The 15,642-nt window shown below is 34.5% G+C and overlaps 2 protein-coding genes across 3 annotated transcripts; one reads left to right on the forward strand and one right to left on the reverse strand.

The window, feature by feature from the left end:
• LOC137829940 (cysteine synthase) lies at positions 1 to 4,904 on the forward strand. Of its 2 annotated transcripts, none has more exons than XM_068636973.2 (11): positions 1 to 249; positions 721 to 774; positions 888 to 997; positions 1,112 to 1,169; positions 2,169 to 2,432; positions 2,517 to 2,654; positions 2,818 to 2,869; positions 3,407 to 3,486; positions 4,086 to 4,145; positions 4,293 to 4,373; positions 4,550 to 4,904. In XM_068636973.2, exons 2-11 carry the CDS (start codon positions 733 to 735, stop codon positions 4,640 to 4,642), a joined length of 978 nt encoding a protein of 325 aa, XP_068493074.1. In that variant the 5' UTR covers positions 1 to 249; positions 721 to 732; the 3' UTR covers positions 4,643 to 4,904. The 2 variants fall into 2 exon arrangements, with proteins under 2 accessions (XP_068493074.1, XP_068493075.1); XM_068636974.2 differs by having other exon boundaries at positions 222 to 604.
• A 5,214-nt stretch (positions 4,905 to 10,118) lies between these two features.
• Positions 10,119 to 12,610, reverse strand: LOI1 (Pentatricopeptide repeat (PPR) superfamily protein). The gene is made up of 2 exons (XM_068636972.2): positions 10,935 to 12,610; positions 10,119 to 10,643 (listed from the first exon to the last, which is right to left on the reverse strand). Exons 1-2 carry the CDS (start codon positions 12,524 to 12,526, stop codon positions 10,178 to 10,180), a joined length of 2,058 nt encoding a protein of 685 aa, XP_068493073.1. The 5' UTR covers positions 12,527 to 12,610; the 3' UTR covers positions 10,119 to 10,177.
• Between the last annotated feature and the right edge of the window lie 3,032 nt (positions 12,611 to 15,642).

Genomic DNA, 15,642 nt, shown 5'->3' on the forward strand with positions numbered 1-15,642 from the left:
ATTCCAATGCTACAATCTATTTTTGCATGCATCACAGCCACATTTGTTCGAATATGATATGCTTAAGAAATAAATGTCATCTTTTGAAACTTATGTGGACGAGAAGATGGCAATGTTCAAAAATTTTTAACTTCCACCAATGATTTTTGAAGAATTTTCAAAACAAAAGAGAATAATATCTCTATTTAATATAGACAAGATTTAATAGTCAGGTCACACGCAAGACTTGTGCAATTGTCATTTCCAAAGGTGACTCACTCTTTGATCTCTCCACTCAATTAGGCTTAATTTCCAATTAGGCATCTGAACCAGGATTTCTCTTCATCACATTCGCAACACCACTCAGGAATTTAATTTATCTATACCAGTCATGTTCAATTTAGTTCTTGCAAAGTGTATCAAGGAATTGTACCCTTTTTTCATTTTTTAGTGAAACCAGGCTCACTCAATTTAGATAATTTTGTAACCGAAGTTATATATTTATCCGATTTGGGTATAGATGTTTCATGAGAAAGGTTGAGATTTTTGTTGTTCTTGTTGACCCTGATTGAGTTTGAAGTGGTCGTGTGTTTAAGGCTAATTGCCAAAGAGAATTGGAAACTTGGTGAATTCATAATTCAGAAATAGTTCATATTCCATTGATAGACAACACAAAGTTGGTCGTTTTGTGGGTTAAGGCACATCAGCATGCTAATGTTTTTTTTTTTTCCATCATTGTAGAGAGCTGATATCATGGCAGTTGAAAAGTCTGGAATTGCCAAAGATGTCACAGAAGTGAGTTTCTGCTCTTTGATCTTATTTTTAATGTATTTTTTTAAAGTGTTGTTCCCCTGTTTTGGTGTTTGTTATAGTATAGACACTGATATCTGTTGTTTTATTTCATGAAGTTGATTGGTAAAACTCCATTAGTATACCTGAATAAAATCGCGGACGGTTCTGTTGCCCGGGTTGCTGCCAAACTGGAATTGATGGAGCCATGCTCAAGTGTAAAAGACAGGTAATGGTTTGGTTTCTTTCACCTTGCTACAATCAATTGAGTTTTGGTTCTTGCTTTCAGATGTTTTGGAATCACTTTGTGATTTTGTTCCTATGATATACACTGTAAATTTAGGATTGCGTTAAGTATGATTGCTGATGCGGAGGAAAAAGGATTTATCACTCCAGGACAGGTTAGTACAAAGAAATTGCATAGAATTGGGCATCAATAGTGAAGCTGCTTTTATTGCCAAGTCACAAATAACTTATCGTGTCTAATTGATGAAGTCTAAATGTTATGAAGCTTGGACACTCCTCTTAAATAGCGTATCGGTGTCCGATAATATTGAACACGACAGTCGTATGTATGACACCTGTAGGACACGTATCCGTGAAGTGTCCAATTAAAAAAGTATTTGTTAGATTTCTGACAATTCTAGTACGGTTCTAACACAATTTTAAAAAGTAAAAATATATTAATTTTCTAAAAATTCAAACTTTATTGTATAAATTGTTATTATGATTATAAAAATAAGAAACAAATCCTTGTAAACCAGTCATGAAAAACATTTTTTTGCTAAAAAAAAATAATCTGGAACATACTTGTGCATGTAAATCTTTATTGTCAATTTATATAATTCATAATTATATAATATATAGATCTGTGTTCCCGTATCTTACATTTTAAAGATTTTACATATTTCTGTGTCCGTGTCGTATCAGTATCCGAGTGTCCGTGTCAGTGCTACATAGTCTAAATGTCTCATTGGCTAAGAGAAGGAGGAGAAAGAGATTTCTTATTTGCCTCTATAATTTTCCCTCAAAAAGAGCTCTATTTTTTTAGTGTATTCTGTTTTCTTGATTTCTTTTATGATATTTATGTTTGTGTATGAAAGCGATCCCATGATGAATAGTAGATGTGGGTACGTTTCCCTGATTGAAATAAAAAGTACATACAAGTTTTCTCATATTCAACTTACAAAATGAACTTCACTAAACCACATGGCAGTTATTTGAAGTAAGGTGTATGAAGCACTGGTAGGCGTTAGGTTAGTTTCTGCTACAACTTCTGTGTAAAAAAACTAGGAAGTGGAAGAGAGAAAATAAAATAAAATAGTTTGTATTAATTTGGTGTAACCCTGAGTTCACAAGTATCATTTGTGTTGCATGTGTGTTATCTTATTTTACTGAAGAGTGTCCTCATTGAGCCAACGAGTGGCAATACTGGCATTGGATTAGCATTCCTGGCAGCAGCCAAGGGTTACAAGCTTATAATTACAATGCCCGCTACAATGAGTCTTGAAAGAAGAATCATTCTTCTGTCTTTTGGAGCTGAGTTGGTTCTGACAGATCCTGCAAAAGGAATAATAGGGTCAGTTCAGAAAGCTGAAGAGATATTAGCTAAGACTCCCAATGCCTATATACTCCAGCAATTTGAAAACCCTGCCAATCCTAAGGTAATGTACAAATTTGTTCTGTAACTGTAGCAGTGGATGCTTGACAACTTAGGTGACACATTTCTGTGATCATTGTATTTGTAGGTACATTATGAAACTACAGGTCCAGAGATATGGGAAGGCTCAGGAGGGAAAGTTGATGCACTTGTTAGTGGTATAGGTACTGGTGGCACCATAACGGGTGTAGGAAAATTTCTTAAAGAGCAGAATCCTAATATAAAGGTTACTTTTTTAAAATTTGTATATGTTTAAATATAATTTAAGAAAACTGTGCATGTAATTTTTCCTGACAATTGAGAGATATATTTGGTTATGGTTTACAGCTGAAGCGGTCGTCTCTGTCATTGTTTTTATTTATTTATGTACTCATTTTATTTTTATGAAGGTATATGGTGTGGAACCAGTTGAAAGTCCAGTGCTCTCTGGAGGAAAACCTGGTGAGTTATAACACATTCTTTGCTCCATTGTGAATAACTATAGGGTACTTGTAAACCCCAAGATAATAAAAAACCTACGTAAATCATGATTAACTATAACATCACAATTTTAAATATTAATTTCATGTAACATGAAATAGTAAATAAATCAAAATGGAAATTCTTATGATAATATTTTCATTGAGCATAAAATATTACAAGTAAAATTAATGAAAAAAACTCATAGGAGGAAATTCTAAAATTTCTTAGAAAAAATAGAATAACCCCTAAATAAAAACATTGATTCTTAAATATGTTATTCCACTCTGCAGCACTTGGACTATCACATGCTTTCCTTAAAGAAATTTAATATTTTCATTCTCTGAAAGTTATATCTCTAAATTATAAGTCTGTTCCTATATGTTTTCCCGATTGTTTTCCCTCTAGTAGTTACCTATTTACACGCTGAATGGTTTTTCTTTATAATAAAATGAGTTCAGATAACAACATGCTCTTTAAGCTGTTTCTGATAAGCATATTGCCATTGTGAACATCTAGGTCCACACAAGATTCAAGGGATTGGTGCTGGCTTTGTCCCTGGAGTATTGGAAGTTAGTCTTTTAGATGAAGTAGTTCAAGTAAGCTTTTAATACTTTTTTAATAGCATTGTATTTTTCAAGGCTTAACGTAATAATACATAACGAAATATTATAACCATATTCTGAAGTTGTTTGGCAATGCAATGTGCAGTTTTGGGAAACAATGAGAAAAGTCCTTTGTTTATTATTTCTAATGAACATTGATAAATAACTTAAAGTTCTTAATATATGGGTGTCATACTGGGTGTTTCTTGTTTTAATACCAATTTGCTGATATTGATGCATTGTGCGCACTTTGGTTTGAGCACGGCCAATTTTTGCAACTGAATAAGACAACTTTGGTTTAGGAGCATATTGTTTATTATTTTTTGGGTAACAAATAAAGGTAGTAAGTAAGTTATGGTGCGCATTGAGATATATTTTCTGCTATACAATTGTCCTACAAATTATAATCGTTCTCTCCTTCCCTGCACAAGTCCTTAGTTGGGAAAAACTTGAATGACACCTTTGCATCACGTTAACTCTATTTGTCAACGTAATTAATTATTCGAAAGATAATAATTGTCATTATTTTGCGATTATTTTGGACATTAGTAACAGTTTAAGATTTGTTAAATAATGGATGTATGATTTGGCAGATATCAAGTGATGAAGCAATAGAAACTGCAAAGCTTCTTGCACTTAAAGAGGGCCTATTTGTAAGTTCTAAACCTCTATAACAGCCATAATTGAGCCTATTCCTCTAATAATAGTTATCTATTTCGTCTTTTTTCTGATTTTGGAAAACCATACGCTTATGTTACAAATTTATTCTATAATAGCCTATACTTCAAATATTACTGTAGGTTGGAATATCATCTGGAGCTGCAGCTGCAGCTGCCATTAAGATAGCAAAAAGATCAGAAAATGCTGGAAAACTTATTGTTGTAAGTTGATCTTTTTCTGTACAAATGTCTGTTAAGAACTTGCAACAGAGTCCCATGTTTTTGTCAATATATTATCTTGTTTGTTTAGTTTTGATTGATGACAACTGAGATTACGAGTCATGAGCATTATTTTAGAAGTTTCACTTAGTGGACAGTTTCGTTTTGATATGGTACAGGTTATTTTCCCAAGCTTTGGTGAGAGGTACCTGTCCACTGTGCTGTTTGAATCAGTCAGACGGGAAGCTGAGAGCCTTACTTTTGAATCCTGATTTCAAGTGGTGGATTTAGATGGCGAAGTCAGTGATCCTTGTGATATAGATTGCGATTCTCAAATAAACATTACTTCAGAAGAAAATAAAGGAAAATAGGTTACTTACGCAGCAGACATCTGAAATTATTTAGAATGCCACTTTTTTGTGGAATATAATCTATGTTTCTTAAACTCATCTGATCATGAGGAATGAGTGCATTCAACATCTAAAATAATAGCAATGAAAATGACCACTATACAAGTTAAATTTTACTATCAAACTTGAAAGTCTAAATAAACTCTCGAACTTTAGTAGACTCCCAAGAGTTTTCCTAACATAAAAAATCTATTAATGACATATATGCATTACATAACGAACCAATAATTCAATATATCTACTTCATAATAGAGTCTGATAGTGCTAAATAAGATTAACTACATAGATGACTAAATCTGTGAAACCACGTAACCCAAACTTTTGGCATAAAAGTAAAGCATATAGATGGTTGAAATTTTTTTACATCTACGCAATTCTATGCTACTTAGTTGGTTGGGAAGTAGACAAATTTTTGCCATGCATATTTAATAACCATTTTCATCCCTTTACCATAAATAGCAAGTCATTCCATGGACTTGATGCATCCCTATATTGTAACTCCTCATTTGAGGGAGCTAGAAGCAAGATTATTCTATTATGAGAGAGAGTATACTGTATGTACTTTGTATTAAAATAGGGGTTGTAGTTTTTCTTCCATTTAGTGACAATACTTATCTATTCTTGCACGACCCATGGTTTTTCCCTTATTAAATGCTGGTTTTTGGTGTAAAAGTATTGTGCTAATATTCCTATTTTCTTATCTTTTGGCTAAGATATTATTATGTTACTATGGTACCCAATTAGTAGTATCAAAGTGAATAGCTTGTTGATATTATTCCATTGTTATGCACACTAGTATAGTGTCGATGAAAATTCATAATATGCTCTGTGGTTGCAATATAGTCTGATTTGTCACATCAGAAAAGAGTTGCAATATAATATAAAAGTGCATCTCTCAGAAAAGTTTTATCAATGAAAGACTTATTGGTATTTAAGTGTATATTGATGATTCAACTTTCTTTATTGGGAACTCATTTGGGGCAGTAGTTTACTGCCTACCATCATTATTTCAATAGGTGGTACTATTCACGTTTGAAGTTGAAAAGCCAATTCAATGAAAAACAATAAAATAGTGCGAACTTGAGGCAACTAAAAATGAGACACCAAAGTTCATAGGAATAATTTTTTCCTATGGGAATATAAGTGCAATTTTAGGAAAGAAATTTGTCTAGATGCAATTAAAAGTAGACCTGCAGATATAACTGATGGATAGTGGTAAGAGAAAGATGACAACGTTGCAGCCAATTTGCACCTTACATTGAAGATTCAATGTTGTCTAGTTATACATAGAAGAAGACTGCAAACGAGAGTTGGAATGTTGTCATCAAATTGTACAATATCAAATCACTTTATACAAGAATATTCTCCAAAGTGAAAACTTCACATATTTTCAAATATCCACCAAAATATTTGTAAAGAGAAAACTTTATATTTTATGAATGTCCAAACAGATTTAAGGTTTAGGGTTTAGGATCTAGGATTTAGAGTTTAAATACTCAACATACAATGTCAAATTTCAACATAGTAGAATAAAGTATTCAGATTGTTGATGTTGACTCACTCATTCAACATAGTTTTCTCTAGTTTGGTATGCATCTTCAACTTGATGAAAGTACGGGTGGTCATGGATATTTTGAAAAATCCAATCTAAATCCAAATCCAAACAAATGGATTGGATTTAAAATTCATATGCATTTTAACTATATCAAATTTATTTGGATTTTTTCAAATCCATTTAAAGTAGATTAAATCCATTTTTTGTCAGTTAGATTAAATCCATTACGATTTGGACACGGGCTGACTTGGCTCGACTTGGGCCTAAACCGACTTGACCTAGACTCGGACTAACTCAACTAGACTTGGGTCAGGGTCGACTCGGCTCGACCTTGGCCGACTCGGTTTGACCTGGGTGCGAACGGACTCAGTTTGACCTGGTACTAGGCCGACTCAGCTCGACATGGGCTTGGGCCCACTCGGCTTGAGCCCACTTGGTTCAACGTGATCCGAGCTGACTTGGCTTGACCTGGACCCGAGTCGACTCGGCTTGCCACAGACCCGAACCGACTCGGCTCACCATGGGCCAAGGCTGACTTCACTTGACATAGGCTCGGGCTGACTCAGCTCGACACAAGCCTGACCGACTCAGCTTGACACGGGCCGTACCGACTCGACTCGACATGGGCCTAAACCGACTTGGCTTGACACGAGCCTGGGCCGCCTCGACACAAGTTGACATCGGCCCAGGCCAACTCTGCTCGACATCGGCTCAGGCCGACTCTGCTCCACATCAGCCCGTGCTGACTCCGCTCCACATTGGCCCGTGCTGACTCCGCTCCACATTGGCCCGTGCCGATTCCTCTCCACAGCGGCCCGGGTCGACTCGGCTCGACATCTACCCGAGTCGACTATGTTCGACATGTGTTAAGTATAATAGTTTTTATTCTTTTTTGGGCCTCCATTTGCTTTGGGCCTCTTTGGGCTTCAGCTATTATTCTGAACCTCATCACCTTGTATATATCTTCTCTGTGCCTTCTTTCTGTTTATCAGATAATAATAATAATCTCTGAATTCCTTTTTCTCTTCAAACACGTGTACTGTTACTTTTCTTCATTCACTGTGCTAGGGTCCCGTTTCTGTTTCTTGGGTTCTTCTTCTTCTTCTTCTTCTTACCAGGTGGCTCCAAGCTCGTGCTGCTCTTCTTTGGCACCACTGGTCCGATCAAGCAACATCACGGACACACACCAAATCTATTAACATGGGCTCGGTGCCGACTCAACTAAGGCTCTGGCACACTAGCTCGACTTTGGCTTGGGCCGACTCGGCTCGAATTTTGCCAGGATCGACTAGGCTTGACTTGGGCCCGGACAGAATCGACTCGACTTGGACCCAGACTGATTCGACTCGACATGGACTAAGATTGACTTTGCTCAACTTGGATTGACTTGGCTCAACCTAGACCCGGGCCAAGTCAAAATCCAACCAAAAATCCATTTTGGATAATCCAAAAATGTATCCAATCTATCAATCCATATCCAATTAAATGGATTGAACTTAAAATCCAAAAATATGGATTTAGATTTGAGATAAATCCATTTAAATGGATTAAAAGTAATATGGTTTTGGATAATTATAGATTGGATTTGGCAATTTGGATTTTTTGGCCACCCTCATATGAAAGCATCCAAAACTTCTTTTGTAGTCTTATTCCCTACAACAATGAACAAAGTTGAATCTACCATTGCAAGGTGTAAATTTCCTACAACATTGTGATACATTCATCTCTTTCCATTTTGCATCAATGGTACCTACAAGGTTACTTTTAATTGCATCTAGACTTATTTCTAAATTTCCCTTAACTTCAATTTCATAAGAAATGAATCACTCACTCCCTTTGTAGTTCTTTATCTCATATTTTATTGCCATAGTTTCACATTATTATTTTTTTCATTAAACCCGACTATTGCAACTTCGACCATGAATAATACTGCTTACTAGGAAAATGATTGACGAAAAACCATGAAATTGTACACCACGGAAGTTCCCACGAGAGAGATGAGTCTTATATGGATACATACACTTCAATATCAAATCTTTCCTTGCAAAAACTTTTCTAAATATGCATTTTCACACTATTACAAGAAATTTTTCGATGTGGTAGTTAGACATAATACGATTTTTTTCCCAGCATTGTACTAATGTGTATCATAAGCAAAATAATATCAACTTATTGGCTTTGAGACCACTATTGGTATCATAGTAACATAATATCTCACGCGAAACATTATAGACATGAAAAAAGGAATTGTGTAATAACAGGAAGTAAACAGAACTAAAAACAGGATTAATTCTGTTATTAGTTGCTTATAAAATAAGCTGTCTAATTCTGGAGTAAAAATAGTTTTAGCTTAGCAAGCCAGAATTATATATAGAATCTTCGGTACACAATTTTGAGGTAATCAATAATCATTTTCAGAGTTCAGTATTCTCTACACTTCTAAGAGAGCTGTGAGCGAGTGAATGCAATCAAGGTTGGAGCTAACCAACCTTTGAGTGTTGCAAATTGAGACAATATTTTTACTTGGAAAACCCTCAATTGGTAAGGGATAAGCGAGAAAGACTAGAGAAGTATTTTCACAAAGTGGAAGAGAACTCTAAAACTACAAGGAGATAACATTTACACGCTCTCTTGTAATAAGAGAATACACTCCCTTAGATCACTCTTACTTCTAACTCTCTCAAATGAAGAGCTATAATTTTGAGATGCATCAAGCTCACAAAATGACCTGCTATTTATAGCCGAATGATGAGCATGGTTATTATATGCAATGTAGAATTTTTTCTATTTTCTAACCAACTTACTAGCCTAACAAGCATACATGTAAATTTTTTTCAACCATCTATTTTTTACTTTTATTTCACAAAATTAGCTTTATGAGAGTGTTTTCGTTTCCATTCAGTTGCACCAAACTGCAGTAGTATCTCAATCAAAAAACTTGTGAATAATTTAATCATACCTCAATATAGTATCAAAAGCTTTAGCTTAAGACCACATTCATATCGATCCCCCCCTATGTCTTCCAACTCTGAATCATCCACAACCATTCCAGTTGCTGATAATCACATCTTTGCTGCTGACTCCCGAAGCATATACCATCTCGTATGTACAATGAAGATACCTTGTGTGTGCGCGATGCATACAATAGAGATAGCCCCAATCTAAGGCCCTGGAGTACGTTTGCGTGAGACAAAACTGCATCCTCCATAGAGTTTCATTGTCCACACCAGCTTTTAATCCACCTTGATACGACTCTGAAGCAGCAGCTGCAATGTTTCCCGTAAAACACTTTCTACACATTTCCCATCCTGGTATGAGAAATCCTTGTTGTGACATCATCAGAAGTTGACCACCCTGCAATCCACTCACCGCCACACCACAGCCCTAAATTAAGGCATGTCCTGAACCACACCAAGGTATAAACCGAGTCACTAAATTTACACCAACATTGGTAACAATCAGTAAAAATTGTCTGTTTCCCACCTCAACCATAAAAAAAGTATGCAATGCCCCCATCCAAGGCACAAGATCCTAGTAATACCAACTACAGCACATACCAAAATCAAATCAGCCTGTCACATACATAAATCACCCAGCAGAATCCCTGTCAAACTCTACCATGTAAACACCCGGAATAAGCACCTGTCGCAGAATGCCGATACTTGTAGAATGGTACATCAGCCCCCAAACCCCTGCACAGTTTATTAGGAAATGGCAGATACACCGTGAAAGTAACAATTGATCGGCATTCATCATCAACATGGGTATAGAGAACCAGATGTGTTGCTTAAAAATATTTTTGAGGCAAATGAAATGGATAAAATAATCTGAGTATGGGAATATTACCAATAATCTTTACAAGAACACCAACCATTCTTAAAATGATGAAAACGATTATTATCTCTCACAATAATTTCTCTTCCAACAATTTTTGAGATGAACTTAATGGCACTATGACAATCTGCACAAATCCTAAGATTTTTTGTAATACGTATGGGCACTCCATGAGGAAGAGCTATGAGGCCAAATGCTAGAGCAATCTTCTCACTGTGGTACCATACTTCTGAAGCCTTTTCTTCTTCTTCTAAATCAAAGAGTGATAGATTGGTATCAGGAACATACCCAGCTTTCTTCATCTCCCCTCTGAGCTTAGCAAGCATTGCCTGAATTTCAGAGTTATTTTCATGAGAACTATCCTTTGCTTGGAAAACATGGACTCTATTCTTTACTGCAACCCAACTATAACCAACATTTTTTTTAATACCAACATCTCTCATTTCCTTCCTAACAATAGTGGCTTCTTCCCATCTGCATTTAGCAATTACTACAAGCATTAGCAAAAGAACCATAAACAATGTTAATTCATAAGGAAGAGACAGTTTTAGTTTTAGCTAAACATGTTAAAGCAACTGCACAAAAATGAAAACCACCACAACAATAATACTAGCCTTATCCTACTAGATGCAGAAAAAAGAAAATAAATTCTTTTGAAACTAATTAGGATGGGCAGCTTATTCTACAAAATAAAACGAACAATGCAGCTAACTTCTCAATTCTATCCAAGAAGGAAACTTAGTTATCATAATTGTGAATTTTTACCTGCCAGCAGATGCAAGCATGTTGGAAAACACTACATGGTTGCCAGAGTCATCAGGATCAAGCTGGAATAACTTTTCGGCAGCAATTTTCCCTAACTTTGTTTTCCCATGCATCTTACATGACCCGAGTAGAGCTCCCCATACAGATATAGTGGGAAGAATTGGCATTCTTTTAATAAATTCATATGCACGATCTACCAAACCAGACCTCCCTAGAAGGTCCACAATACATGCATAATGCTCAGCGCCCGGCTCAATTCCATATCTCCCTCTCATGGATTCAAATATATGCAATCCTCTCTCCACTGCCCCTGCCCTACTACACGCTGACAATACCGAAACTAGTGTAACATAATTTGGTGTTATACCAAAGCTGCTCAGTGTCATCTCCTCAAATAAACTCAATGCCATGTCAACATCGCCTAAATGTGCATATCCACCTATCATTGCATTCCAAGTGACTAGGTTCTTCTCAGGCATTTCTCTGAATACTTGCTCTGCCTTCTCTATACTTCCGCATTTTCCATACAAATCAACAAGTGCACTCCCAACATATATGTTCTCCTCGACACATGCTTTAACAGCAAGAGCGTGAACTGACCTGCCCAATTCAAGCCCTCCAAGCTCCGCACACGCACTGAGTACACTCGAGATCATGAAATCTGTTGGCTCAACTTCCTTCCTTGCCTTCAGGAAGACCGTACACGCTCTCTCTTCCTCGTGGTTTTGCACAAGAGCAGCAAGCATAGAGCACCAGGAAACAACATTCCTCCTGCCACCGCCAATTGTACTGAAAACCATTTCAGATGACACGATGTCCCCACATTTTCCATAGAAATCAATAAGCCCATTGGAAACAGAAACATCCTCCCGGTACCGGCTCCGAACTATAAATCCGTGTACTTGAATCCCGAGCTCCAAACTCACCATGTCAGCACACGCATTGAGAAACACACAAAACGTTATCGCATTTGGCTCTCCACCCTCACAAAGAAACTTTTTAAACGCCGCAACTGCATCCAAACACCGGCCATCCTGAACTGCATTGGAAATATACGCATTCCACGTGGCCAAGTTTCTGTGCGGCATTTCCTCGAACATGTTTCGAGCCTCGACTCGAAGGCCGGTTTTGCTGTACATGTCGAAGGCGCTGCACCCCACAAACACGTCCAATATATTTCCACCTTTTAGGGCGAGGGCGTGAAGCTGCTTTCCGGTAAAGGGCATGTGCAACGAACCCGAGGCTTTGAAGACGCAAGGAAACGTAAAGTCGTTAGGGAGAACAGACTCACGGCGCATATTAGAGAAGTGGAGGAACGCCGAGGTGAAACGACGGTTGTGAACGCAGCCGGAGATGAGAGAGGTCCAAGTGACGACGGTGCGGGGGTTGGTGAGTGAGAGAAGGAGTTCAGCTGAGTTGAGACGGTCGAGTTTGGAGTACATGTTGACGAGGTGGTTGCAGAGGAAGGAGGAGAGAGGGGTGTCATGGGTTCTGAGGATGAGCGCGTGCACCGCACGGCCAAGCAGGGAAGAGTGGGTTGAAACAGCTGACTCCAGCAAAGAACCAAGCAGGTTTGGAGAAGGCGCGTTCATGGATACGTGATCGGAGAACAGAGTGCATTCTTTTCAGCAACCTTTGGTTTTCTTGCATGCCATTTCAATTTCATAGGTTTTATACTGAAGTGTTGATAGAGTTTAATTGAGCTTATTTTTATTTTGGGTCTAAGTAATATTTCTTTTGTTTCGTAAATCAGGTTCAAACATGATATTACTTAGTTGATAATTAAATAAAAGGGAAAAAGGCTTCTTTTTTTTTCATTGGACTTTTTTATCATGAAAAGAAAAAAAATAAAAACAAGGCTATTTCTTTCCAAATTCATGGGATCCAGACATGAAAAAAAAAATATTATAAATTTTAAAAGTTAAGTTTTCATTCTATCTTTTTTTCTTACTTTTTTTTTCTCTTTTCTTAATATGTATGCTCGTCACAATCTAATCATATTACTAGTCAAAAAAATTCTCACAATTATTTTAAATTATTATTCTGTTAAAAAAATTAACGTTTCTAACCAATTCTCCTCTCAATTTCATTTTTTTTATATCTATCTTAAGTCAAAATTCAATAGTTTTTGCTAAAAATAAATTATCAATTTTAGGATAGCATTACGTCATAAATTTTATTTTCCGTTGTAAAATTAAAATGTATCTGTATGTTTAAAGATATTTATTTATTTATTTTAAATTTAACTATAATATGTTTTATATATTGAAAAATGTTTTTTTTTAATTGTTATTATTTAAAGATAAAAATTTATCATTTATACAGTACAGGTCAAAGCGTTAGTATAAATTTGAGTTCTTTTCATTCCTTTTAAAAAAAATGTTCGAAAAGAATAATCTAATAACAGTTATTTCATCTAATTCTACTTTATTCAATTCTATAAAACACAATTATTCATGATTTTTAAGAGAATTCTGCTGGATAACCCAGCCTTACAAGCTCTGTCCGCGTTGTTATTTATCAAGAAACTCTATTAAAAAAATTGATTTTAACTCGTTTTTTTCCTTATTTTGTATCCAATTAAAACATCTTTAAGCTAAATAAATGTTGGGTTTTAAAATTTATTTATTTTTTGCGTAGAAAAGTTATATTAATGTATGAATTGTTGTTATTATCATTTGTTACTTATCAAGATATATAAAATGAACTAATTTCATATAATTTTTTCATAGTTTTGTGCATAGATATAATTAATATATTTGTAAAAAAAAGAGTATATTAATAAAATAAAATAGAGTCTTCGTTGATTTAATGAGTAGTTTGATTTTGCATGAGCAATAGTTCAAACACATGTGAATTTTTTAGTTGGGAAACTTTTTTTTTTCTTTACTTTCACACATAACTGATAATTAATGATTATAATAATGTGATTTTATTTTTACTTTATTTTTTCATTTAAATGTATGTATACAAATAATAAAATGTGTGTATTATTATTTATAAAAATAAAACTAAAACAAAAGAGTGCCTAAACAAATATAAAAAACTAAACTCAACATATATAAATATAGAAGTTGGACTTCTGGTCTTCATAGATGGAGCCTACTGCTGGAGTCATTCCACCAAAACATTTTCTAACCCATTTTTTGTGACAACTCCATAGTTTTGAAAAATATTATATTATCATTATTTTTGTGTGTTATTTTTCATGAACATAGTTGTTTTAGAATCAAAGGCTGAAATATTTAACTTATTTCTGAAATTTATTTTCTCTCCGGTATGTTACAAACTAATAAATTCTATTTCTTTTTTTAGGTGGATCCTCCTGTGGCCCTGTGGCCTGATCCATGTACTTGGATTTGTATAAACACTATAAAATAAAATAAAAGTTAATAACTCTTTTGAAATTTATGATAGTTCTTGTATAAAAAAGAGATTGAGAAAATTTGTGATAATTTATTTTCTTTCTTTCATTTAAATTAACAATTTTTTTTTGTCAATTATCATTCATTTAACTCAGTTAAACTTTCCTTTCTTTAGTAGACTCTTAATCGAGTGGATGATTCGACGATCAAAAAATAATTCAGAATTCAGTGTTCGGATTAACTAATGCACGATAATGACGTATTTTTTTTCTCAAAACTTGTGATAATTTATATGATTATTATAAGTCCATTATTATAGGCTAAAATTAGCGTTTGGATTGTAATTAAAAATATATTACCTAATATTTACTTACTGTCTAGGTTGATTAATCTTTTTCTGATCCTTAATACATCTCAAATATGTCGGTCGGTTATAATTGAGTACCAAAATTTCTAAATCTCGTCTGACCAGTATAAATAGAGATATATTTTTCTAGATAATATAATTAATATATGTCAAATTTATAATTATGAATTGTATTATTTAGAATGTAATTCTTCTTTTCAATTATACAATACGAAAGGTGGACTTAAATTTTGAGAGAATTTAATAGAAAAACAAAGACATTGTAAATTTTTAAAATTATGGGATACCACATAAAAAAGAATGGACGTTGGAAGAAATAGTAAAAATTGTTTGGCTTCTGATTTTAACATATCCTTCTTTTTTATTTGGTAACGAACTGGACTAAAAGAAAATTCATTCATCATTGAAACTAGAAAGAAGCATAACAACAAAATGAAGCATATATGAATAGAAGCACGAAGCATGAAACATGCAACGGAGGTTGTCCCTTCTGCATGCAAACAAGAACAGTGGCTATACCTAGAACCCTATATAGGCCTATAAAAGAAGGACATGGTGTCTAAGATAAAACAGCATTTCAAAAAGAATACAAAAACACGTTTAAACTCCCAATATATCCTGTTTACATGTAATTACAAAACAGCATAACTTTCTTTCATGCACTGCCATATGTGGTTTATAGGAATTCAAATGAATTTGATTATCTGAATTAAATTATTTCTAGTTTTTTAATTATTATTTTTACTTTAATTTGATCCATTGTTATTAACATTCTTAAATATAAATTAATTTATATTATTTCTAATTTTTTTAAATAAAAAAACTTGATATTAATCTGGTCAATTTGGTTTATAATCAAAATTTTCAAAATCCGAATGAAATCAACTCAATTAAATTTTATCACTTTAACTATTTTGTGTTATTCCCTCAACACTTTTAATCATTTAAAGAAATCATAGTAATTTATGTTCTCAGT

Source organism: Phaseolus vulgaris, chromosome 7 (genome assembly GCF_051622355.1).
Source record: "Phaseolus vulgaris cultivar YP4 chromosome 7, ASM5162235v1, whole genome shotgun sequence".
In the NCBI taxonomy this organism is placed as follows: Eukaryota; Viridiplantae; Streptophyta; class Magnoliopsida; order Fabales; family Fabaceae; genus Phaseolus; species Phaseolus vulgaris.